Below are 26,527 nucleotides of genomic sequence, written 5' to 3' on the forward strand. Positions count from 1 at the left end.
TGGTCTGGGTACTCCGTTCTCACGACTTCCCCACATCAGTTCTTGTATTGTCTTCTTTTTAAAATTGTTATGATTACAAAAGTAACAGTCCTTGGATCTTTAATGTGTGCCAAATGATTTAAAAAAAAAAAAAAACTTTAAACAGCCAATTAGGAAGAAGTCACTGAGAGGACAACAGAGTACAAAAGGGAGGGAACATCAACTGTGCAGATTCATCGTGTTTTATTGAGAGAAAAAAAACAGACTACATTGGTCAACACAGTAGCAAGGTGGCAAGAACTATGTGAGTACGATGGGTTCTCTAATATCGGTGGATCAATTAATTGTTTCATTCATCAGTTTCCCTTCATACATTCAGTATAGCAAATACCTGGCAAAATAAAAGTCCTTTTCCTCACAAAATACTTTGTAGATTTCAAACAATGAGCCACTTTTTCACACACAATTCAAATGTCTACCAGTAAAGGACATTTTAATGTTGCATAAACTGTGTATTGTGCACAGAATCTACATGAAACCATGAGAAGGGAAATATTTCCCTTCATCAAAAGGTAATTTTTACCCATTTAAAATACATACCAGCATTGAAATCTAAATCAGGGTGGGATCCATGGCTCAGATTGAGCCCCGTGGCTGTCGTGTTTGAAGGGACACCCACACAGAGTGGACTTCTGGATACATATTTATTTAAATATTTCATACAAACTTAATGTATATAAATAGCCTCCTCATTTCAAACAGTGACATACTGTTTGACTTCACTCAAACGACAAACCTGTTTCCCAACATGTCACTCTCCCTTCATTCTCACAACTTCAGTATATCACAATGCCTTTTTTAAAAAAAAAAAAGACACAAATAATTTGACAAAAAAAAAAAATATATATACATATATTTTTTTTTTTTGGCAAGTCAGGAAGACAGCCTAGGTGCTGGTCTGTTTCATCAGTATCAGGTCACACTCATTTACATCTGCATCTCTTCATTTTATATCCAAACACATACAAGCCTAAAAAGACTTTATGAGGCCGCCTCTGTTCCTCTTTCAAAATCTTAAAGGGACAGTTTACCCCAAAATAAAGATGCAGACTTTATCTTCATAAAAGCATGTCAGTAGTGTCTCAGTTGACAGTTGCAGGCCCTGACAGATTTGTTTCTGACCACTTAAAGTCATCTTTAAATATGGTAGATGCAAGCATAAAAAGTCACGTGTTTTGTTGCCAAATAATTTTCTGAATTGTTTTTCTTGAATTATTTTATTTGCTATTGTCAGTCCAAAACTGTATACGGTGGAAAAGTGTGGTGGTGAATAAATCTGGAGAAACTGTAAAATCACAACTGCGTTAGGCTTTTACTTCCATTTTGAATTAGCTAGAAAAAGATGGGCCTGTGCCTTTCCCCACTTATTTAAAAGGCTAACACAAACTGTTTGCAGGTTTTATGTATCGCTGTCAAGTTGAAGTCTTAATTCTGAAAATCTTTTTGAAATCACATCCAATTTTGGACACTATTATCCCTCAATAAATTAACTTTCAGTAAAAACATCTTTTCTGAGCAATATAGACAAAATCAAATGTCATGATATTTTTGACCAAATAGCTCAATATCAGTGTTGGAACGATATTGTAGAGATGAGTGTCTTTTCCAAAATATTTACACAATGAGGTTTTTGATGAATAATTATCAGTAAGTGGGTAAAGGCAAATAACAAAACAGTCCGGTAAGTTCACAAAATTACATCAGTTTACTGCAATGCAGCTTTTAAAACCAGGAAAAGACGTCACTAAAGCGACATTACAATATTACGAGATCCAAAATCGAATACAATATCTTGTGTCATATCATCTTACCCTGTCCTGTCTTCACATAGTAGTTTTTACTGTAGGTGACATGAGCTACCTGCAGATGAGAGATTCAACAGGAAATGATGTGTGCATGTAATCCAGCGCAATCTGATCTCTGCGATAACAGCTGTTTACAGTGCTCTTTCAACTCAATGCCATTACAATTTCCTGGTCAACTATATGCGACCTAATACTTTAATGCCACTGCTGCACAACAGAAGCAACTTGCAAACCACGTGCTGGCTTTTATTGTGAAGCAGCCACAGGAAATGCAATATATTTGTCAATTTGATTGCAACTTTTAAGGGGATTAGACAAAGTCTGAACTTTCATTTTGGAGTGAATTATCCCTTTTACACAAACCTGATGCATACAACAAACATGTTCTTTGTACACAAAGCTTTGCATAAGTCCGGTTTCTCCATATGCAGATTATGCAATGTTTCCCTTTTTGTGGCTAATGTAAAACACCATTGAGCCACGTGGATCCCTTTAATAGAGCAGACCGGTACTGAGAGAGACGAGCATGCAGGCTGGTGAGATGTCAGGTTGGGGGAGATATTCAGTGTGTCGCAGGGGATGTTCAATGATTCCTTTGAAGGCATAACAGCGGTGAAAAATCCTCTCGGTCTGTGTTAGACGATTGGCGCTGATCTGTCATTTGTGACAGTTGGCCTCAGCTTGACCGTGGCAAATGGATTCCCTCCTCTGCAGGATGAAAATGGGGGGAAATTAAAAAAAAGCTGGTGTAACATCATATTCATAATTTGCTGAGTTGAAGGCCAACTTTTACTTACACGCGCACAAATCTGTGAATTTTTGTTAGTTGTGTTAGGTCACTCACCCTAGAAAAGGAGCCTTTGCAGTCCCATTGACTAAAGAAACCTGTTGTCAAAAAAAACAGAAGAAAAAGACCCTTGAAGATGCAGTGGACGAAGACAGACAACATTCAACACACACCATCACAGTCAACAAAAACTCCCTCCAGCTGTGAAGGAAGTAGGAGTCGACGGACTGGTTTGATAACCCCCCCCCCACACACACATACACACACACACACACCCGAGTGGTGCAGCAGAGCTTTGACACAGAGTTATGCTACAACCTCAGCAAGTCTGGAATCCAGACAATCGAGAAAGGCTGGCAAGAGACACACACACTCCTCTTTTTCTCTCACCTGAGCACGGTGATAATCTTAGAGCCAAGTGAGCATGAAGACGATAACGTTGAGGCACATAAATACCCGCACTGTGTGCCCACCCGCCCCCTCAGTTTTTATCAGATCAGATCATGTACTTAAATTAAGATTGTATCAATATTTATTCAGTGTGTGTGACAAGGTTTGATAGAGACCTGCTATTTAACTGATTTTACTGTATTTTTTAGGTGCATAGATGTACACAACATCTATTTTACAAGACTTCTTTATTGTTTTGATTACTAATTGCAGGAAAAAAGCATTCCACATTGTCTATTTGGTCTCAACACACTTTTATTTGTGATTAAATGATCCTCGTATCCAACATTTATGTTTAAATTTAAGCCTCAGGTCATTTGGTGAATTTAAAGAACTCCAAATCTTACTGAGAATCCTTTTTTGATATGCCTCCATTTAGAAAGCTTTCATTAGGGATATACAAAATAAATAAAAGTTAAACTGCCAAAAATATGTTAATAAGAGATTAAGATTAGTTATGTTTTCCCTGCAAGCAGCAATGTGGAATTAAGTATCAATCAGCTCAATGTTGGCAGAAAGTCACATCTGTATACAGTTCTGCCCTCCAAAGCCAAACTTAGAAATTAATTAAACATATTTGGTCCAAATGTAGTTAAAACCTGACTGATATAACATTACAGCTAACTAGCCTACGTTAAATGCCCCTTTTTTCCTACAATAGCATAAAAGTTTTTTTTTTTTTTTTACAATATTTGTTGCACACTTTGGTAGCAAGTAGTCTTAAAATGTCAAATCTATCCAAATGCAAGCCAATTCATGATGCAAATATTCCAAAATTGTTGTGTTTAAAAGGATTTATCCTGTTTGAATTTAATGTATATGAAAGTGTCAAAAGTCTACATAGTGGTTCACAGGGGCTGACTGCAATGGGCAGTAGAATTATTGATCATACAAAAGTATAGATTATTGTAAAATTAAGAAAATAATTAAATAATAATATACCCGACAACACTGTTTAATAGCTATTAGTGTCTTTTTTTTTGTAGTGAAGAACACTTTGACCAATTTAGTGCTTTCCAGTGAAACTGAGACCCCCGATTTAGTAAGAGCAGTCAGCCTTCTGACTTAATCTGAACAAATGTTTTAAGGAGGGTGAATTACTTTTAATATGTGGCATTATGAAATATTTTCATCCATTCTGGATTCCTTCCTTAAATAAGATTATAAAATGTGAGACTCGTGGGATGGGAGGTGTGTAGGAAGGGTTTAATTCTCCCTGCAGTTTATTTCATGGTGAACACCTGAGGCAGCAGATACAAAGGACAGTACAGGCAGTACAGTACAGGCAGAGCAATGACGGAGGTGATACGGGAGGAAGAACTGTGCCTGGGCTTGTCGGCTGGCTGGACAGATAATAGTTCATTCTCACTCAGCTGACACAGTGCGGCCACAAAATGAAACTGTGTCTGCACCCTCTTGTCCTTTATGCTCTCCTTCTCCTGCAGTCTCTCCATTTTTTTTTTTTAACAGAACCTCTACAGCATTTGTGTTTGCATCAGTAGAAACACATTCTTTAGGGAAATAATCATTTAGATAAATAGAGTGGATTTCCTGTTACTGAATAAAGCAATTGAGGTGTGTTTCTGGCTGAGGCTTGTTTTAAGGGTGTGGAGGCGATGACTGCGCACGAGGAGATGTTGATAAGCCTCGATTAGTCAGGCTAAAAGTTCAACCAGTGTGATGGCATTTTGTGGTGTGGGCGTGGAGAGTGGGACGGCCTTTTGTAGGACATGTGACAGACACCTTCAGACAGTAAAACATGGCAGCTGCTATTGACCACTCAGCTGATTCACTATGGTATACCAAGTGCCTGATCCACAACAAACTCCACAGTTTTAGCTTTCAGAATGGCTCTGCATACTGCAGTGTTTATCCTGACTAAACATCTATTGGATTTAACTCCAGCGATGCATCCTGATGAGTTTTGGGATTCCTTTAAATTTCCTCTGAAGTAAAGGCTGACATTTGTGGAGCAAAGTGAAACAAAGAGTCGAGTGAAACCGTAACTTCCGGGTTCTGTTCCAGAAATAACAAAAGCTCATTGTTAATGGCTCCGACATGTGTAACAATGCTGTAACTAAAAATACATCCTTGGGACGGAGCCGTTTGTCGTGTGGTTCAATTCAAAAGATTTAGAGAAGGACGGCAGGCTTTTGAAAAACACTGAAAAGTGTTGTTTATGTAGTGTTTCAATTTAGCTGATATTAGCAGAAACATCTGATGACGAAGCCTGAAGGCCTCAAACAGTAACTCAACAGCTTTCCCGGAGCAGCCATCTTGGATTTTGAGGTCAGTGTTGGTGAGGTTTTTCCAACTGTCCAAGTAACTTTAGAGTGCGTTCCTTTGTCACTTGCATGTTAGCATCTGTGTCAAAGTACAACCTGACAAAGCTGCAGGTATGACTGAAGACTCCTTATATTAAAGATTACTGGTCTGTCAAAATAACAAGACGGTCTTACCGCATGAACCATACTTGATAATGCAAATGTTTAATGGCAATAATAACTCATAATGCCTCTTTTAGGCACAACAACCGACCATCTTGACCCACAATAAAAAACAGTTATTTTTTTGTAAACTTACGTTTTATATTAGTATGTTACAGTGCCATTCCCCAGCCTGAAGCCCATGTTTTAGTTTGTTTTCTATGTCCTGTGTTTATCCTAATCTTTGGTTAAAACGTTGATTACACTTTTTTTTTTTTAGCAAACATTAAATGTATTTATTAGAAGTCCTACAATTACATAATTAACCTGCACACAACTCGCTCACACCATTTCCAGCAGTCACAGATGCTTGACATCAAACTAAACCATCAAACTGAAGGGTGAATGTTTGTCTCTTTCTGTAATCAAAAGATTATATTAAAAATGTGCCTCAGCGAAAGGAGATGGTACATTCTGCTGCCGCTCCATGTGATTAAACAGTCTGACAAAATGGGGATGTTTAAACAAAAAAAAGGATTTTGCACTGATTTAACAATTGCAACAGATGACGTGGTTTTGTGCTTGCGTGCTGGTACTGACCGTGTTCTGTGGCGAAGGCGTTGAGAGGACCACCCGGCTTGAGGGGGCGTTGTCGCTGTAGTCTGGCGGCGGCAGCAGCACCGGCTCCTCCTCCTGCCGCTCCGTCAGACTGACCACACTCAGGCTACGCACCGGCGTGCCGAGATTGCTGCTGAGATGTATGACATACAGCTTAAAACAAAGGTGTCTAAGGTATCAAACGGCAGCTGTGAAACAACTCGATGATTCACTTCCTGGTGTGCGGTGATATTTTCTTACCTGTTTGATAAATATGGTTCAGGTCTGCAGTAGGATGAGGGAAACCAGCCCCGCCTAATAACAGAGACACGTCACAATATCAGAAAACAATATCACATCATGAGTCATACTTAATTTACTGATCAATGATTATTATCGTTAAAGGTTACCATGGGAATAACTAGTATCTCTAGGGTTCTTATAAAAATATACAGAAAGGCTTAGCTACAAATGCCAAGGCTAAAAACACAAAAGACAAAATCATAACCAGAAATATGGAAGAAAGTGAGAGATTAAGCAATAAAACATAAAAAAATAATATATATATATATATATATATATATATATATATATATTAAAGCTGAAAGTAATAATTTAACTATTTGATTGATGACAGAAATAAATCTCTATGTCTGTATTAGATGATGTACATCAGTGCGTCTCAGCCTGGGTGGCATAATAATAGAATAATATGCCCAAAAATCAATTCTTCTAAAATGGTAAATGCGTCTGTTGAAGATATTCCCCATTCTTCATGCATACAACAGACTGCAAGTGATCTGTTTTTTTTTAAGGGTTAGGGAGTTTAAATAGTTGACGGCTGCAGACAACACACTTGAACAAGATGCACATATAAGCCACAAAATATTTGACAGATGCAAAGATTTTCTTCAGCAAGGCTCAGAAGTTGTCTCCAAGTCACGGTTTGAGAAAAATAAAAAAGGGTGGCTTACTAGACCAATGTGCTGGATTTGTTGCTAAGAAACAGAATGTCCTGTGATTTATCCCAACGTGTCTTCTTCTCGAACAAAAAAACCCACCACTGACTGCATTAAAACCACTTTGATTCGACAGGCAGGTTACTGACAAACACAGTGAGCAGATAAGGCTTGTGTTATTCCCTTTCAAAGTGGGAATAAAAAAAAAAAAAACATTTGACGCAAACTGTGAGCACTCCGTAATCCTGCATTAGGAGACTTAATTAATCCAGTGAAGAGCTGAGGATGATTGTAATTATTTAACTAAAAGGCTACTTTAGAGGTTTATTCATGCTGCGGCTACTTAAACAAAACACAATTTGCTGTACGGAAACATTTTCAAACAGGTTAATCAGAGAAAACGAGAGACAAAGTGAATGGTGCAATGTTTTTATAGGAGAATATTAAGCAGGGAAGAATTTGAATCAGTGCCTGAGAAAAACATTTCCTTCTCACATGTAGCTGTTGTAAAAAATATTTTAATTCTGTCTGACTTATCATCAGGTGTCAGTAGGAAGTAAAATAAAAATGATTTGTTCATTGTTGAGTAACAACCGTGTGTGGTGTTGTTAGACAGGGCAGGAGTGTAAGAGAGAGAGAGAGAGAGAGAGAGACACAGAGCTTTATGACTGTGGTGTTGAACATACCTGACATACTCTGCGTTTCCAGGTATGATGTATTAGCACAGCAAAACATGAACAAACAAAACACGAAGCAGGGACTCGTACTGCCACCTGAGTTATGTGAAAAACGCCTGTGTGTCAGTTGCAGTTGCATATATGTTGGAATGAAAGTACATTTCATCTCGTGGGTGTGCCAACAGTTGTTTACATTGAAATCAAGTATGTGAGGGAGAGATTCCACAATAAAGCTTCAGTTTTAGTTATGTTAGCATTAAAAACTCCAAATATTGTATTGTGATCCAAAGGTTAAGCGATGACACTGGCATAATTTAATATTTTTTTATGATGTTTTCTTAATTTTTATGTATTGTTTTTTTTTTAAATTTTTGTGGACAAATACCAGAAAAAGTCCGAAACCAGTCTGTCAATGCTCTCTGACCTCCCTATAGCCTGTGCAAATTAGTTTTCTCTTGACACACAAGTCTTTAAAAAAAAATGGTCACAAATACTGTATGCGGTTTAATTTTTTAAACAGGTGAAGCAATTTCCCGAAACAGCTGGGTACTATAGTTTTCACTGCTTGTAAGGAGGATTGGTTCATTGTGGGTTTTGGTCTTTGCATGGGATTTGTAGACAATATGAAAATTATAGAATAAAAAAAATATATCCTTTAAAACCAGAGATAAAAGTTCACTTAACTTTGACTAATCATGAAAAAAAAAAAACCTAAACCAAATCAAAAAACATCAAAGTTCTTCTTCTTCTGACTTTGATTAAAACTCTAAAAGCTCATCATTGTTTATCAAAACTGAAAAATAAATATATCCATAATGCCTTAAAATGGTTTAGATGTAACTCTACACCTTTATTTAGTTTGTATCGATCTATGATTATGAAAATGATGTCCGCCTACATCTCCACCCACTCCTCCTCCGCTCACCTGCAGCTCAATGATAGGGAAAGCCCCGCAGTGTAAGTGGATTAGTGTTATCTGATTGGTTCCTCAGGTATGTGATGTATGAAACCCTGGCTGTCTGAATCCATGTTTTTAAGACCGTCACTGGTACATTGCAGTTCCTGAGTCTCATGTCTTGTAGCATTAAAAAAAAAAAAAAAAAAAAAAACTTCAGGGACATGATAACAAGGTTAAAAACTTCATTTTCACTGTGGGGGGTCTTTAACATTTCCACGTGAGCAGTATGGCATATAATCCTGCCGGTCACCTGTCAGCCATCAACATATCACTGAGTGAGAAGGTGGTTGAAGACTCACTGCCGTGTCCTCTCCAGCTCTCCGTACAGCCAGCCGTCCTTCTCCTCCTTGAGGAGCAGAGCGATGATGTCGCCTTCGTCGAAGCTGAGGAGCGTGTCGTTGTTGCCCGCCGTGTGGGGGAAGATGGTCCTGACCCTGGTCTTCCGGCCCACTTCGAGACCCGATGACTGGGATGCCGACCGGGGCAAGCTGCCCTCTCCGAGACTGCCCTGGTCTGGAGGCAGAGGAGAGTCACACTAACAGATTAGACAAATACGTGTATTCACTCTGTAGTTAGACGACCAACACTACTCTTATATCTGTCGGTTAAATATGAGGCTAGCAGCAGCTTTGTGCTATGCTCACCACTAATTAGCACAGCATGAAGACTTCAGACAGAGTCAGACTGGCTGTTTGCAGTCTTCGTGCTGAGCGTAGCAGCTGCTGGTTACAGCCTTATTTAACAGACAGATATTACATGAAAATGTGTTGTTTAACCTTCATTTACTCAGAGCCCAGCTTTATTTGCAGCATTTTTATGTGCTCCTCTGTATTTATTTTAAACTTATCCTGGAACCTGCATAGTATATTGCCTGTGTTTATTTTCTAAGTTGGATAGTCATACAAACATTTTGGACAGTCTCTCAGCATTGGTAGCGTGTCCCACACAAACACTCTTTGCCCCACATTTGTTTTAAAGGTATTTGGTCACTGTAGTTTTAATGAATCATGGCCAGGTGATTTATCTCAGACATTCATCATTTATGGGTGAAACATGTTTATTAAGCAGTCATCATTACCCAAGTTGTGGTCTGAGGAGGATGAGGAGAGCGGAGATTGGAGCTCTTGGCTGAACATATTGGCGAGCGGACTGATCTGAGCCTTCAGCGGTGGAGCAGGAGGAGGCCCCTTCGAAGCTATGTGATTCTGAGGAGATGACAAACAACAGCAGATGCAGTTATGACCATATTCAATCGTAACAAGCATTATGGCTGGATGACCTCATGAGGACAAAGTCCACATGAGTGCGCTAATTTTAGACAGACGTTACTGGATTTGAAGCTAATCATCTTCCTCCTACGCAGCAATAAATAGCTGTGGCCAAAAACACTCAGTGGACTTTAACACAACAGCGCATGCAGGATGTCCCTTCGCTGGCAGCCGGCTGATGATGTCCTACTACTTTACACAAGAGTATTCATCTGATACAACAGGAAGATAGCAAAGCATGTGATCAATAGCAACAAGTCTCTTTTGAAATGAAACACAAAGTAATATGTGAGAGAGTAAAAACCAACATCCTGATCTCTATCCTCCTCATTCATGATCCAAACTCACCTTGTTGTAGCGTTCAACCAGCGGTGATTGTTCTGGGGTGTTGGACAGCTCATCTATCATGGTCACCACTGTGTCCGGCACCTCGGTGATGTCCCTGCACTTTTCCTGCCAGCTGGGGAGCTTCACAGCCAGCATGTCTTTGGCCTGGAAACGCCAGGGGAAAAAAAATTGGGCAGAGCGGGTGTTAGACAATCCATAATTGTGGAAGGTGTGGGGTGGGTGGGTGGATTGGTGGGATCTGGCCTCATCTGTGTCCCTGCTTACTTTCTCGTGGAAGTTGCTAATTTGGTAGGAGAACATGCAGTGTTTGTCCGCCAGGAAACAGAAGCGCCTCTTTTCCTCCAGCAGGGCCTCTTTGCAGCCGTCGGCGATGAACTTCTGCATGTCCACCTGGCGCGACGAGATGGTCTCCATGTACTGCGGAGGTTCGGGGTCACGGGACGGCAAAGAGGTCACAGAAGGGGATTAATGACAGCAGCGATGACATGAGATACACTGTAATAAATGCATTTCGAAGATTTTCCACAAGTAAACACCAAGTGCACCAAATTAAACCACAACGGTTTGGAAGTCGGTGATTTATAATAATAAAACTTAAAATACTAATTAAATGTTTTTCTTTTCCCATTTCCTCTTTTCCTTCCATCTTTCTTTCTTTATCATTGTCAATTTTCTATTACATTTATTTAGTTTTACTTATTTATTTTCATCTGTTTTTATTTCATTTTTTGACTGCTATTACTTTAGCAATTCTTTTGATTTTCTGTTCATGGTATTGAATTACATCTAGTTAACTGCTAATTGAGGTCAAGCCAGTTGGACACACCTGAGTAACATCAATACTTATAACATGAACTTTCTGTAAGCCTCAAGTGTTAAACAAAACTTGTCGCTCTTATCAGCGCTAATAAAATATTTTTTAAACTTGATCTGTTTTTATTGGTAAAGATTGAGCTTATCGGTGTTTTTTTTTTTTCTTGACTACATGTTTATCTTGCAGTCACCACCACCTCGGAGCATCAGTTGGGGGATTGTGCTGCTTTAAGTCAGACCCGAGATTGAAAACTGTGCCTTGATGGCTCCCTCTTAATGTTTGTGTGCCCAGATCACATTCACAAATCAACGCACTAATGAGCTTTGTAATCAAAGTCCTTGCACTTAGTGCTAACTCTATTTGGGTCTCCTGCTGCTTCGGGATCAATCTCAACTTGGCAGGAGACCAAATCAGTGCGCTGAAAGACCCGCCCTCCCCACAGACAGCCTGAGAGAGAGTCTGCCTGTCATGCAGTGTGAATGGGTGAGTGGACCTGACATCAAACTCTTTAAAAAAAAAAAAAGGGTCTTCTCACCCGTCCCTATTCTACACCCACGCCCCTATCGCTCCCATTTCCCCCAGGTTGTCATGGTGACAGTAAAGTAGTCTGTCTCTAAGGGCTGTGTTAAAGACCTTCCCTTCCTGTCTGGTCTCATTTTCTCGGACGCTGAATCATTCCCCATTTTCGCCGCAAACAACTTCCCTGACTCTCAACGAGAGGGCAAAGAGCAGACGGACTGGAATGAGCTCATCACTAGCGGCTTACTCGAGCCCCGCGCATGATTACTAGAAACCTGTCCGGTTAGCCTCGTCTCCCTCGTCGTCCACCGGTGTCATTTTTATCAGATAATGAAAAGGTCAATTCTGAGGGAGGAGGGGCCCCCAGTTTCAGCTCGGCATGAGAAACAGGATCAGGCTATCAACCTCCACCCAGATATGACAACTTATTGTGCAGGTGTCCTTTAAAAAGGTGCCATTCAAGTGCAAAGATAAACAAGACTTGATAGTGAGTGCAGCAGCAGAGACAAAACGACTCTTAGAAGTCTGAACACCTACATCCCTTTTACAACCTGCAGTCACTTCTTGACTGTTCAATTAAAGGCTTTGTATAAACCTCTCAATGAAAGCCAGGTTTACACACCATCCATCATCAAAGTGTGGCCATGAAAACAGTCAATAAAAATAAAGAAAAAAAAGGAGACAGACATGAGTTATTACTCAGGTTTCGCACTTCCTCTTTTATCTCATCTAAATTATTTACAAAGCAAATGTGTGTTTGAGATGTTCAGGCTGCTTGTTGGTAGCGGACAGAAGGGTGTAAACACACAGTTATGCCCAACATTTGGAAGCAGGACTTCAACAAATATACCAACCGAACAGCCTAAAACAAAAAAGCTACTGAAGCAAGGCGATGTCAACACGCACCAGTAAAACTTCAAAGTGGTGTTTGTGTACTTGTGATCTCTCCGCAGTGGCACAGCTGTGTTTCCAAAGACATTTTTGAGATACAAGTTTGAGAGAGCACTTTGCTGTTTATCCACATCTGCTTGTAAATAGCTATTATGCATGTTCTATGGCTCTTTTATATAAGAGGCCATTGTTGTAGCATTGAACACTCAAATATCAAAACAACAACTTAATAGAATGAAGTAAGCTTTTATCCTTAATTTAAGGTAAACACCAACTTCAAATTTATAGTTTTCAATCTTAGACACATTACAAAGCTTTAAGTTTTATAATTAGCTAATTAGTCTGATTTCTCTCATAGTTTGAAGAAAACATAATTACAACATGACATAAACTTGCTGATGGTCTTTCAATGCACATTACTCACAATCACCTCAATGCATTCAAAGTCCATTAAAATTATAACATGCTGCACAACTCCTTTCTAAAACACCACACATTAATCAGTAAATGTTGAAGGCTGCTGTATCCTGATGTGTCCGAGAGTTAAATGAGCAACTAGACTCGAAGTAAGATTTGTAAAGTGTAAGTATTATGTTTATTCTGAAGAAATGGCCTTGTTAAGGTCAACTGATGATGTTTATAACTAGTTGTGTGACCAATCAAAGCTTTTTCTAAATAGAGCGTTTACGCACAGCGTAATTGTTTTTTTTTAATTATCATCATAAATCATCTACATTATGGGTTTATGGGACTGTGCCCTGGTCAGTAAAGACTAGTCTGACTTGCAACATCGACTACAACCTGGATGTCATCAGGGTTTGAAACTACAGTATGTGCCTGCAGACACACCTGCGTTTGTGCAAATTTGGGCGTGTGTGTGCCTTCAATGAAAACACAGCCTGTAGTTGAACACAGTCAGCCTTGGTATAAAGGTCATTATGTACTTCATGTAAAAACAGAGTATCTGTAAGCAGCTTTAGACATGGTGGCATCTGGATGGTTTTCCCTGTATAAGAGAGCATTAATGATAATCTTATGTAATTTTAAAACCTGGAATTTGAGTCCAGTGAGACCTATTCAAAGACTGTCCTTTAGCTGCTCATCACCAGCCACAGATACATTTTCAAGTTAAGCCACCTTTATCAGTCGTATCAACAACGACAATCTTGTGTCTCATTATCAAATGATCTTTGACCTTACGTGAAATGACCACGACATCTTAACGCTGCATTACGTTGTGGTGTAATATGTGAAAATGGAAACAATGCCGGCAGAAAGTCTATTAAAATTATTTGTCGTGGTATCCACATGAATGTGAGCCTGAACAAAATAACCATTCAGATAATGTCTTTATAATATATTGGATGGATGGAGACTGCTGTTCGTTTCCCGTTTCCAACCACAATCGGGAGTTTTTTTAAACCCTGTTAATTGTTGCCACGACGATAAAGGTTGCATAACTTCAGGTAATAATAACTTCAACACACTACATGTTTCCCCAAACCTAACCACAGGGCTTTTGTGCACAAACCTGCAGGAGCACTAATGTAGGAAACACTGCAGGATTTGATGGTAGCAACAAATGATCTTATATGGTCATATGGGTTGGAGGACTAGTTTCATATTCACCTCACATGAAAACCACTACCTCCACATGTGTAGGACTATCTTGGCCGCATCTCTCCAAACCGTCATATTCTCTTTTTTTTTTTTTTTTTTTTTGAGGCATCAGAGCAGAAACATTCAACAGCCAATCAAAACCAGTCATAACATTTGTACACGCTCTGTTTTGAAGGTATGGAGTCGGCTGGGTTTCGGTCTCACCTCATTCTCTTTGATCTCGTACTTGGATGAGTGCTTTCCCTGGCTTTTCCTCCGCAGCTTCTTCAAGTCTGTCTGAGAGCGCTCCAGGGAGTCATGCTTCAGCTTGTGCTCTGACTGATAGCGCTTGAAGGTGGCCTACAGTCAGACAGTTAAGAAGATGAGCAGATTGCCGCTTTTATGGAACAAACGTTCCTCAGATGTGAGATGCTGAAATAGGAACCTAAGCATCATCATTATCTTTTCCTCCGAAGCAGTTTTGTCTCCATGAAATGTGTTTATAAAAACATTCTGAGAAGTAGAGGGAGGATGGGTCGGTGTACAGAAGAGGACACTTACATTCATGTATTTAACATCCATCTCTGTCTTCTTTTCCAGCTCTGTAATAATATCTTTGTGAAATCTCTTGAGCTGCAGAGAGAAAACACATCTTATACCGGTTGCAACACAAATCAAATATGGGACCTAAGAATGCGAAAGGCTGCAAATTGGTTGAGCTATTGAGTATTAACAATTACAGGACCAGACTTATCCTTTAAAGCTACTTACGTTCTCTTCCAGTTCATTGTGGACCTTCCTGTGGGTTTCTGAAATGTCCATCAGAACCACACCTAGAACAGACATCAGAAACAAGTATTTCAGAATAATTTAAACGAAAAGATGTAACACTACAGCAGGTTGTTTTTTCATTTACAGATGCACCACATTAATGAGCTTTAAATTTGCTGGTAGGCTATCAATGTCTTCTTTGGACAGAGCCTGCTAGATCTTCCAGTCTTTTTGTAAACTAAGCAAACTGGATGCTCTTTGTGGCTTCATATTTACTGGAGATAAACGAGAGCGGTAGCAAACTCTCTACTCTTCCAATAACTGTGTTAAACTGTTCCTTTAAAGGGGTAGGTGACAGCAAGCATTTCAAAACCAGAGATCCAAAAAGTGTACAACGATATACAGACTCAAGAGTGGATGTGATCTATAATATGAAAAAGAACCATCAATGTTTAACACTTTCCAAACCTACTGCACAAATGTAGCCTGCTTTTTCCATCAAGCATTGCATACATCTTGACAGCCCATATTTTGCACATGACTTTATCTCCTTTCAATATTTGAACAGCCGTCAATAAATAATCTCTATGAAACGCTCTGTTATTGTGCAGTCAGATACAGAACAGTCTCCATTCACAGACAGGCTACAGCACAGACAGAGCGGCATATGACACGAAACAATGGGAGTGAGTCAATACTGTAAACAGAAGTGGACAGTCGTAGCGAGGCGGTTTATAGAGCTACCTCTATCACAATAGGGTGAAATCTAGACTCAAGGTTTACTATAGGACACAATGTTCTGGTGAAAGCTGCAAAAACACAGTTTGTTTTACTGGACATCATATCTGGACATGTGACTGTGTCAGTGTGAGGGAGAAGAGCAGAAGAGGACGACCTACGTGGATTTCAACACCTTCAGAAGAAAGTAAAGAAAGCACAGGTGCCAGGTTCATTTTGGGATTTTTGGGGTGAAAAATGTCTAAAAGTTGCCCGAGTCGGCACACTCCACCTAAACACCTGCACCTGAACGACCGGCACCTGACATTACTCCCCGCACACCTCTGCACAGAGCAAAACAAACATAATGACCTGGGGATACAGAGCTGCACTTCTGTGATCCGGCCAGGCAGCGTGCAGCTACAACAACATTGCCCTCTGAAGGTCACCAGAACGTACTGGTAAATGCCGCCTTTGTGTTCGGACGTGGGGGTGGCACTGGACGTGGAGCTGTTTGCACAGCCGCGACAACAGACTGCACGGCGTTGAAGAGGGGAGGCTGAGAAAAGGCCAGGAGGGGTTTTGGGTGGGGGGAGGGGGTTCAAAGAGGCCAGTGTACACCTGCAGGTTTCACCTTTGGAGTGAGCAAGGTGTGAATCTGAGGGAGGGTACATGCTACAAATAGTCATCACAAGGTGCATTAATCTGACACATGGAAAACTGCAGGGAATTCACAGAGGCAAAGTATACAAAAAAAGTGAGAGAAGTGACACTTAAAAGGCTTTTTCTCCACGGAAATAAATTAAAACTGAATATAAGTCTATGAGAAATACGTACTTTGCTAAACAATCTACTGGACTACTATTCATAAACAGCAGCACAGGTAGCTTTTTCTTTTTCTATATCTTATCTCCCATCTATGTCTGATGCTTGTGATTTGTTCTCTTTTGAGGATTTTAAGTACCAAAATAATCTAATCTCCCCTCAATGATTTCAAATAATCAATGTATTGTTCACTGTTTTTTTTTTTTACACTGGTTAATACAAGGTTGATAAAAGATACTTGTGGAAAACTACACCGTCCATGATTCACGCATTTGACCTGTGATTCATTATTAAGAACACATTAAACCCTGCCCACCTAAAATGTATCATGTATATTACAGATGCAGCATCTTACAACTAAAATAAAATGAACTTTGACCTGAATCAGAAACATGCCGGGTGCTTGTGAGTATAAAGCTTGGTGAATGTAAAGATAAACACAACTGAAAACTCCTAATCCAACTGTGTTGTCGAACATAGTTCAAAGTTAAGCAGAAACCAATATCTAAACAGACATTTCTAATGGTGTTATACTTAAAGGTTAAAAACTGGACTTTATTTATATATTTGTAACGTGATCTTTGCACCACCTGTGTCGAATGCCTCTTTTACAAGACTGCTGATTAAAAGGAAAAAAAAGAAGAAAAAGAAAAAAAGAGCAACGCCTTCTACATTCTCGACAGGTAACGCCTTTTATGAGCTGGAAATTCCATGTACCAACACAAACCCTGCCTATTTGGTGTCAAATAAGGAATATGAGGTGGTGTTGGCAGGACAAACACTGATAGCTGACCTGGTTGGCACGCTTTCTCTTTATTTCACCACTTTTAGTGGCTGACAATCCTTCCGCTACTCACCAAGTACACAAATGATCTCCTGTATCAACTAGCCCCGGACCCGCCATTGGTCATCGTCTTACTGAGATGTATCACTGGGCTTGTCCACGCAGGCTTTTTGTGACGAAACATGGACACCTCATATGTGAATCAGGATCGAATGGTATCTCAGTTGCACATATTCCAGTGCTGGTGGGAGGAGATTGTGTTTGGCGGTAACCATGGATTTGCTACTCCCTCAATGCTGTCAAGATGATGTCACTGTGATTAATGCTTAATCTACTGCAGTGACTGAGTGGTGACTTTGGCTAATCACCCTCTGGGAGGAAAACAATGTGTCATGTGATAGAAATATCAGCGTCTCTGTTTAAACATCGCTACTTAACTTTTGAGGATACCAATCAATTCCAAGGACTTAAGACACTTATTGAATAAAAAACTAAACCACATTACATTACTAACCACCAGAACAACTAATAATTGGACACATAGGTGAGTGTGTTTTGTAAAATTTGGTCTTAAAATAAAAATAAATTCTGAAACAAAAACACATGTGATGACTCGGCAAACTGCATTTGCCGATGAAATCACACAGCATGACCTAAAGCCCCAGTACAGCTAATAAATGGACACTGAACGTTCTGTCAATCACTGAATAAAAATGCAATCTAAAGTGGACGTTTGAGGGATACACTTCTAATAGAAGTATCCCATGAATACACTTAGTTCCTACACAAACACTGCGACAAACTTGTGCGCAGACGATGCTTAGAGCACTTTGGGTTCCACTCTGCATTCATTATTACTAATCAAATATGCCGCTTTTGATTATTGATCATCAGTTTATTTCACAAAAGCAACCTCTTTTTGTTTCAATTCATTTAATAATGTTTAATGATTTCAGCATCCAGTCATTCTACTGCGTTTGCTGTAGATCAATAGCTGTGAAAACTGCCTTAACATAGAGCAATGACCTGTCATCATAAACAGCACATAACACAATTTAATACTACAGCACATAAAACTAAATGCAGCCCTGAGCATCAACAATAAATCTCGATTTATTTAATGCAACAAACTGAAATAGAGCATCAAATAGCTTTAAAAAGTTAGTTGAGGTTTGACTGTGTAAGTAATTAAGTCACATAAGTGAGGGTTAGAGGTGGTGGTTGCCGCCTCATATTTCATCTCTGCCACTAGATCCACACACTAAATCCTACACGCTGAACCTTAAAGACTACTGGCCCACTTCAAGACAAAGGTGTAAAGAAAAGGAGATGAAACAGACCTTCTTCACAGGAGACATTTTGGCTTGTCATAGCAAGAAAAGCGCAGGTATTACTGATGACATTAAAAAAAATTATAAATGCATTCCATTGAGGTTGAGTTGCTTCCAGGGCCCTGACCCTGAGTCTGCTGGCTCACCACGGTGACTTTCACTGGACACTTAATGGAACTGTGACATCGTTAGCAAAATTTGCTTCACCTGTGCTTTTCTTAGTGTGCCGTGTCAGACTGTGTGCCATGAAAAATGTCAATTAGAGGCTTTTTTGAAATGGAGACATGCTCATTATTGAGAACTAGTCTTCTCTATCATTCTCTCTGTGCACTGCTAAGTTGAAGACGAGTACTTCTGTGACAAAGTCTGCTAAGTTTGCAGATGTTCTCACACAAAATATAACAGGGAAGGAGATAAGGTGCATTTTGACTTTTGGGGACCATTTATAGCCACCTTGTGCTTCTGTTGATGTTGTGTTTGTTAGGAGAGATAAATTGCCCATCTTGTAGGCTACTGATAGAAGAAATGGTGTGTAGTAACGCAGTCCTGTAAAATGTCTGGAAGCCACATGCTAGAAATGTCACCTAGTCTTATTAACCACAACATCAACCCGAAAAAATGTCTCCCCTGAAAAGCCAAAACCTGTTGCAAAAGCTATCGGCGAGACACACTGAGCAGTCTATCAGTTCTGAATCGTCATTGTCTGGAGAGAGAGTGGGAAAAAAAAAAAATCACTGGCTGACATTACCATTTTTCTCATGCTGACAGTGTACTGCAAAAAAACAATTTCAACTGAGGCTTGACAAACAGTGTAGAGAAAAGGTGGAAGGGGTGGGGTTCATGCTATTCATTCTCCAAGTAACAATTTCAGTCCTTGAATACCTGCTGCTTTTCAGAGTGGAGTAGCAACTCCCTGCTAAGTCCAGTCAGGCGATCATGCAGAGGAAACTTCTAAATGTACACCCACTGAAAACTATGACTTTTAAATACACTGATAGACATACGGCTCAGCAATTTCTTTTTTTTTTTTTTTACTTTGGTGAACAAAAGTAAAAAGGACACGAGCCATAAAGTCAGCAGACTGACTCCGTACAGATGCATATTCATCACTAATATTTGCTTAAAGCTTACTTAAAGTTAGCCTGTAGCAAAACCTCTGAATGTACTGAACCAAGCGCTGACTTTATATTAAGTCAACTTTTAACTGGTAAAATATACTTTACAAATTAATACATTTCTTGTAAAATAATTGTTGTTGTTATTTTTCCAATATTCAAACAATATCAAACTAGTAGTAGCTAATTAGCATGTGGTGCATTTAGTGATGGAGGGAGATCAATATTGTGGGGCTCGGGAAAGAGAGAGAAAAAAAATTGTATCGAGGTCACGAGATACTAAATCTTGGATGCAAGACTATTACAAGATAGATCATGAGAAAACACCCCGACATCTATGTCAATAACATCACCTCTTGGAGAAAGCGTTTTACACTACGACAAAAGCAAACGGTTACTTACTCAATGTATTTATAGTGAGTAGCTAATAAATATGATGGCACACATGAGCCACAAAATTTGGTGCGCAGGATTGAGTATCTCGCAGCGTTTATATAATTTTTTTCTCTTTATAGCCACTCCTGGGTGTCAAATTTTATCAGCGTTATCAAGAAGTTGGCTATTATCATAAATTATTCAAGCAACAAGATTATCAAATGAATTCTCTACGAATAATGGTGCTACTTTTTGTGAATTTAGCAAAGTAAAAGAACCAAGGAACACTGGCACAGGGAAATACTTTCACTCATCTGTGTATAGTTTTTAAGCTTTCTTTCAGATAGCTGGCTAAAAAGCATTCTTCTACCACACTTTCACCTGGATTATAGCAACAATCTGAAAGAAAAATGTGGACCAAAAAAAGAGCAGCGCCAGAGTAAAAGCCTCAGGTGGCTTTCTGCAAATACCTGCCAACGTCTTTGACGTAAGTGCTTTTTACACCACACCATTCACAGAAGGAGGAAAGAATGAAAATCTTTACAGGTGTCTGCAGCAGAGAAGTAGCCAGTAATGCATCTGGTCTGTCATTTTTTACAGTTTAAAGTGCCCACATCAAGTACTCTACTGTCAAAGATGGAGTAAAGATTCACTTGAGGCCGTGATAAACAACCACAAACACTGTAGAAGTCAGTTTTCTCCTATTTTCATACAGTTTGAAGAGGCAGACGGAGTAACGGGGGACGAGGAGGATCAGTGGTGGGAACACAGTCTTCTCTGTCGGACTGTTTGTTCAGCGTGTTTGCTGTTCTACTTGCTGCGGTGGGTGAGAGAATTCACACCGTCTCGTTGTCTACTTCCAGGCAGTCGAGGAATGACTACAGAGTCTGGAGTTCAGGGCCTTTCGAGGCTTTTTACTTGAAGCAGAGCTTTTGATTTTGGGGTTGGTTTTTTATGTTAGGGGTCAAAACATGTGCAAGGTAAGGTCTCGAAAAGATAAAAAGATTCATACATGGAGATACACTCACACAGAAAGAGACTACACACACTCCAGGATAGCTGTAGCAAACAAAACTAATGGTGGGCCAAAAAAGTTGGCCTCTTACTATTAACCAAAAAGTTGTCCAATTGTAAAAAGCCAAGACTTGACAAACACTGAATTTTCAAGGTTGAAGCTGCCATATGTGACTTTCCACATGCTCAAAGCACAGCAAAGCCAACACAGCATCTTGTGTGATGTTTGGGAAGCAGTTTAACGTTTGGTATGCAGTGACAACGTCACGGGATGACCATGTAACGTGAACACATTATTTAATGGAGTGATGAAATGCTGCCATTGTTCGCTGACAGGTGTGGCCAAACAAACTTGATCAACATTTCATTCCAGCAGAGCAGGAAATGTCTCAGATCGTATTAAATATTTCAGCACCAAACATAAAAAATAGTTTTATCTTAAAAGTCAAGATACAGAATTCACTTGTTTGGGCTGGTAATTTGTGGCGAGATGGGTTTCATACATTTTACCTATAGTAACAGGGATCATAGTAAATAAGAAGAGAGCTTTTTTTCAAACCACAAACCTGTTTCAATATGACAGCCTTCTCAGCTTTTATCCTATTCAATTTTAGATTTAAATTTTCTCTGATCAAAACACTGTTTTCACAGTAACGGTTCAACAATTGTGATGCCTATGTTTGAGACTGGGTTGTGAAAGAAGCAAATCATGTGATGACCATTGAGTGGGTCAATGGTTTCAAAACAGGACTTTCTCCAAAGAGACCGGCCTTTGAGTTTGTGAGAAACAAAAATCAACCTGGATTTTTTTAAAGTAATGTCTTTAATTTACGTAACATACATAACACAAATTAACTTATGCACGTAACACAAACTCTGACCTTTTCCGAATGCTAACCAGGTAGTTTTGGGGCCTAAACAAAGCTAAACTTTGCGGCAAAGTCACATGTAACCCAGACCATGATCTTTTCCTCAACCTAACCTTGTGGTTTTTGCGCCTAAACCTGAGGCACCTTGTTAGGTTAGGTTAGGTTAGGTTAGGTTAGGTTAGGTTAGGTTAGGTAGTTACTTTATTAATCCCCGAGGGGACATTTTTTCGCTCCAGCAGCATACAGGAAGCAATAGATAATAATAGAATAATAGAAAGCAATAAAATAGCAGTAAAATAGCAGTAAAAATATAAAATGTAAAATATAAAATGCACAGTATATACAGTACAGTATATATCTATATATTATATACAAACAACCAAGAACACAGACAACAGTGTTATTGTTGCGTGATGGATTTTGCCAGATTGTGCGCATGTCTGAGGTGGATTTGTTGAACAGTTGCGTGACATGGACGCAGGCCAATTTTCTATTGGTAGACCAAGAAAAGTAAGAAAAGTAGACCAAGAAAAACTGACAGTTTCAGAGGGGTTATTGTAAAACTAATACGTTCTGTGCTCTGGACCAACAGAGCTATTTCACATTATGATTAAAAGACTTGGTTGAGGCTGAACAATAAAAAGCAGAAAATCTCATCTGGGTTGCCTGGGATTGAGGATTTTTTTTTGACAAGACTTTCCATTTGTATTCTTTATGGTTTCATTTTCAGACCTTGGCACTACACTGCCATGGTGTTTTCGTCACTTCCTTATTCCTTTATTTACATTTTCACCAACCATGATAGACACACCTAATCTGGTCTCTTGCACACAGTGACAGCTTTGTGAACATCTCTCTATCTAACTTTATCTAGTCTGACATCTCATAAAATTTGGTTTGTGGCTTGAAGTACATGTAATGCAAATGCCATTCAAAAGAAGAGAAACTGTTTTGAAAAATGACAGTGGAGAAGTTATGTATGATGATGTAAATGGACAGAAAGATTCACTGTCCTCACAATTTTCCAGGGGTAAAAATGACAGCATTATCTTTCCATTTTAACCACCCTGCTCTGATTTTCTGCCTGTCACATGAACCTTAGCTTTCAAGAGGCCAATTTGCACATCCCTGCATTAAGGAGTGATTCAGTATAATACAAAAGGCTTGATGAGTTGTAAAAGTGACAAATTAAGACCCCTGGACAAAGTATGCCGGCTCCAGACTTTAGCACTAACAGAATAATTGGAGATGACTCATAGGATGGATGAAAAACGAGACTCTACATCCTTCAGAAAAGATACAGAAGAAACACTTCAATAAGATGTAGACAGTACAGAATAATAAATTTCTGCTGCTACTGTGCCTTGAGGGTCCAATAAATTATATCTCCAGATGTTGTTCGTACTTTACTTGAATTGAGATGACGGTTACATGCAGGTTAAATTTTACCGTGATGAAGTTTCTTCAAGAAAAACTTTTGATGGCGACCTGCTTTTGTTATCCAACAGGTAAAACATAAGCGCTCAGTTCCATGAAAAAGTCCCTTTCATCATGTCACGATAATGTCCAAGAATCAGTTTGACATTTTTGGAGGTGCACTGATTCGTTTACTTGTTCTAAGAGGAAGATATGATACCACTCACGTCTATGCGATATATAGCCAAAACCAGGGGGAAAGCTTGCCTGGTTCTGTCCAAAAGTGACAAAATTTGACCCCTTAACCACAATAATTAAACCATATTTTGTTTGTTTGAGCCGTACAAAGCAACATGATGTGATTTTACAGGCGAATATTGCTCAGTCATGGAGCAGTGGCTTCTGGGAGTGTTGTTGTTACTGTGAGGTTGCAATAGGTAAATTTCAAAGTCATCTTCAGTTTCCAGGCAAGAAATAATCTGTCACGTAATCTCACTAAAACTACTAATCGTCTTTTTCTTTTTTTTTTAACACTTTTGTATAGTATAAATGTTAATTAGTTAATTAAATCTATAGAGGAGCGTAGGCAGATTTTGTTAGCGATGGACAGAGACAGGCAAGAAGTATCTCAATTTCCAAGATTTATGCAAAATCTACAGCTGCTGGCTGTACTCTTCCATTTATATGCAAATATGAGCATGGAGCAAGCAAATAACTGCATCTCCAGTAATGTGAACCAACTCCTTTAAGTACATATAAACGTAAGTACAAGTAGATTCATTTTTTAAGCTCTAGTCTTACAGCAGAGACACTCCTTTGAGATTACACTCCTTGAAGGTAGATTCAAACTTGAATTGCATGAGACTCACCGAGCTCTTTGGAGACTGGAGACGCGGTGGCAGTTTCTCCGATCTTTGACACTGCATCAAAATAGGCCTTTCCAGCAAGAGTCATTGCTTTGGAGGAGGGTAAGAGACAAACATCATCAAGTCAGAGGCTGTTAAAGAAGATTTCCAGGATCTTTTTGAGTTCTGGTGAAAGTTCTGTTTAAAGCAGAGGAATGTGAGCAGCAGCAGACATTGATGCACAACAGGGTTCCCTGTAGGACCTGTGGATCAGCGAGCGGCATCCCGTACTATCCTGTGTAAAGGTGTTTACCTGTGACTGATTTCTCGTAGTTCTTCCCGAGGTTGACCAGGTTCCTCAGGCCTGGGTTGAATTGCTCCACCACATTCTGGGGCAAAGAGTAGAGACACATTGTGGTGGATGAAATAAAGAACCACAGCTTCTCCTGATTTCGCACAGATTTGTAGTGTGTTTCTCTTTTCCTCACTCACAAACATATCATATCATTTATTTATTTTTTATTTTAAAAAAATATAATGAATAATAAAACTCATGAGTCTATTTTCGTGGGAGTGGGTGGAGAAGAGAAACACATGAAAACAAGTGCAAGTGTCTGAGCTGTTGCTCTATAAATATCACCATGTGAGAACAATAAAACTTTCAATCTTTGACTTGACCCTTCACGTATGCTGTGCAACTCCCTTTAAAAGAAAGAAGTCCCACACGAAGTTGCAGCTATTTGTGGCATGAACCTCATCACTCTCCCCCTCCACCTCCCCTTTCTTTCTCTCTCTATTGAAATGTCTCAACAATCAAGTGCTGCTCACCTCCCTGTCTCTCTCTCTCTATTCCCCTGGCACGCCCTCAATAGAACAAAAAGGGGCAGGTATGACTTTACATGGAGAGAAAACACAGAGCACAGGAGAAGAAAATAGGGAAACAGGTTCCTTGGTTTCCTTCTTTCTCCTTCCCAGCAGAAACTGTGGCACACTACAGATCAGACACACAGTTTGTGCTGCTAAAGCAGAGAGGACATTCAGAACTAATATAAAATTATCATTCCAACAATATATAAATTTCTAACTGTATAAAATAAATGAATTATGAGGACATGTGGTCCTCTCAGAGATAAGAAGACAACCATACAGACATCCTACTTATCCCATGTGAGCAGCTGCAGTGTCAACTTGAATGGATTAACTTGCAGTTTGATTAAACTCCTGATCAAATTACTGATAGGATAACTTTAGGTCTGTTAATGAACGACAACTGCTTGATTGATGGGGAAAAAAACTTTCTTCCTTCGTCACATCACACAGAGGTTTCTTAACAACAGTGTGGTTTGCTGTGATTTATAAGCCTGTATTTAATTAAATAATAGGGTGTGTCCCTGGAGTGGTATTTGTTTTGTTGGGCTTTCTTACACTTGTTAATAGAAAGTTTCAGTTACACCACTGATTCTTTTTACGACGTGAATAAAGGTATTTAATAAACAAGGCCATAAAAGGGCATAAAACTCAAACAAAGAGTGACAAGTTTCAAAAAAATAAAAACACAGGCACACGCTGACTGTCTTTAACGATTCTATAGCAGTTCATTCTGATTTACAGACATCAATCCAATGCAACAAAACAAAACAAAAAAACTAACTATGACATGCGAATTTCCCTTCTCGGCCTTATAATAAGGAGAATTAGTCATAACAGCCCATGTAAAAATGGTCAGTTAGTCCCTTCTTTGCTGAATGTATCACTTACCTTGTATGTACTTTCAGTGAGCTTGCTCACATCATCCGGAGCCCGAGACATAATGGCAGCTTGTTTCTTAAACCCCCAAAATTAAAAAAAAAAATAATGATAAAACAAAAATAACAACAATATAAAAAAATTGTTAAACAAAAAAGGTGTTGGGTAATCCAGGTGTTCACTAACTCCGAATAATAAATCCCACACAGCCGGTCTTGCTCCCTGTCTGCACCCGGACACCGTGTGGGCAGAAAGGAGATGCTCGGCAGCTGGCGGCGGACGCACTGACTGGGACGCCGAGAGACTTCCCTGTGTGTTTAGTGTGGGTGATGAGGGCGGGGAGAGGAGGGTGCCATGACGTCACGAGAGGAGGAAATAGGCTACAGATTTAAGAGCTCAGGTGGTGAAATAAAAAGCAATAAGGTGGTGACTGGTGTTTGTTAAGGGAGAAAAAAAAACTTATGGAGACATGACGCATTTTGGCACTGGGTTCTGGTGGTCACATGAAATACTCCGATTGGCCGAGAGAGGGCGCCTTAAACCAACAATTTGCACTTGTGAAATCAACGCAGTGGTAGAAGA

The 26,527-nt window shown here is 39.4% G+C and overlaps 1 protein-coding gene across 2 annotated transcripts; it reads right to left on the reverse strand.

Moving 5' to 3' along the window:
* Positions 1-211: 211 nt before the first annotated feature.
* baiap2l1a (BAR/IMD domain containing adaptor protein 2 like 1a) lies at positions 212-26,197 on the reverse strand. 2 transcript variants are annotated; one of them, XM_069155969.1, is made up of 14 exons: positions 25,958-26,197; positions 24,513-24,588; positions 24,224-24,310; positions 14,909-14,970; positions 14,699-14,770; positions 14,363-14,497; positions 10,579-10,731; positions 10,315-10,458; positions 9,777-9,903; positions 8,998-9,211; positions 6,366-6,419; positions 6,108-6,255; positions 2,689-2,729; positions 212-2,552 (listed from the first exon to the last, which is right to left on the reverse strand). In XM_069155969.1, exons 1-14 carry the CDS (start codon positions 26,006-26,008, stop codon positions 2,480-2,482), a joined length of 1,437 nt encoding a protein of 478 aa, XP_069012070.1. In that variant the 5' UTR covers positions 26,009-26,197; the 3' UTR covers positions 212-2,479. The 2 variants fall into 2 exon arrangements, with proteins under 2 accessions (XP_069012070.1, XP_069012069.1); XM_069155968.1 differs by having other exon boundaries at positions 6,108-6,258.
* Between the last annotated feature and the right edge of the window lie 330 nt (positions 26,198-26,527).

This window comes from Embiotoca jacksoni, unplaced genomic scaffold (assembly GCF_022577435.1).
Source record: "Embiotoca jacksoni isolate LCO1_2020_lvr unplaced genomic scaffold, fEmbJac1.0.p SCAF_20, whole genome shotgun sequence".
NCBI lineage: Eukaryota > Metazoa > Chordata > Actinopteri > Embiotocidae > Embiotoca > Embiotoca jacksoni.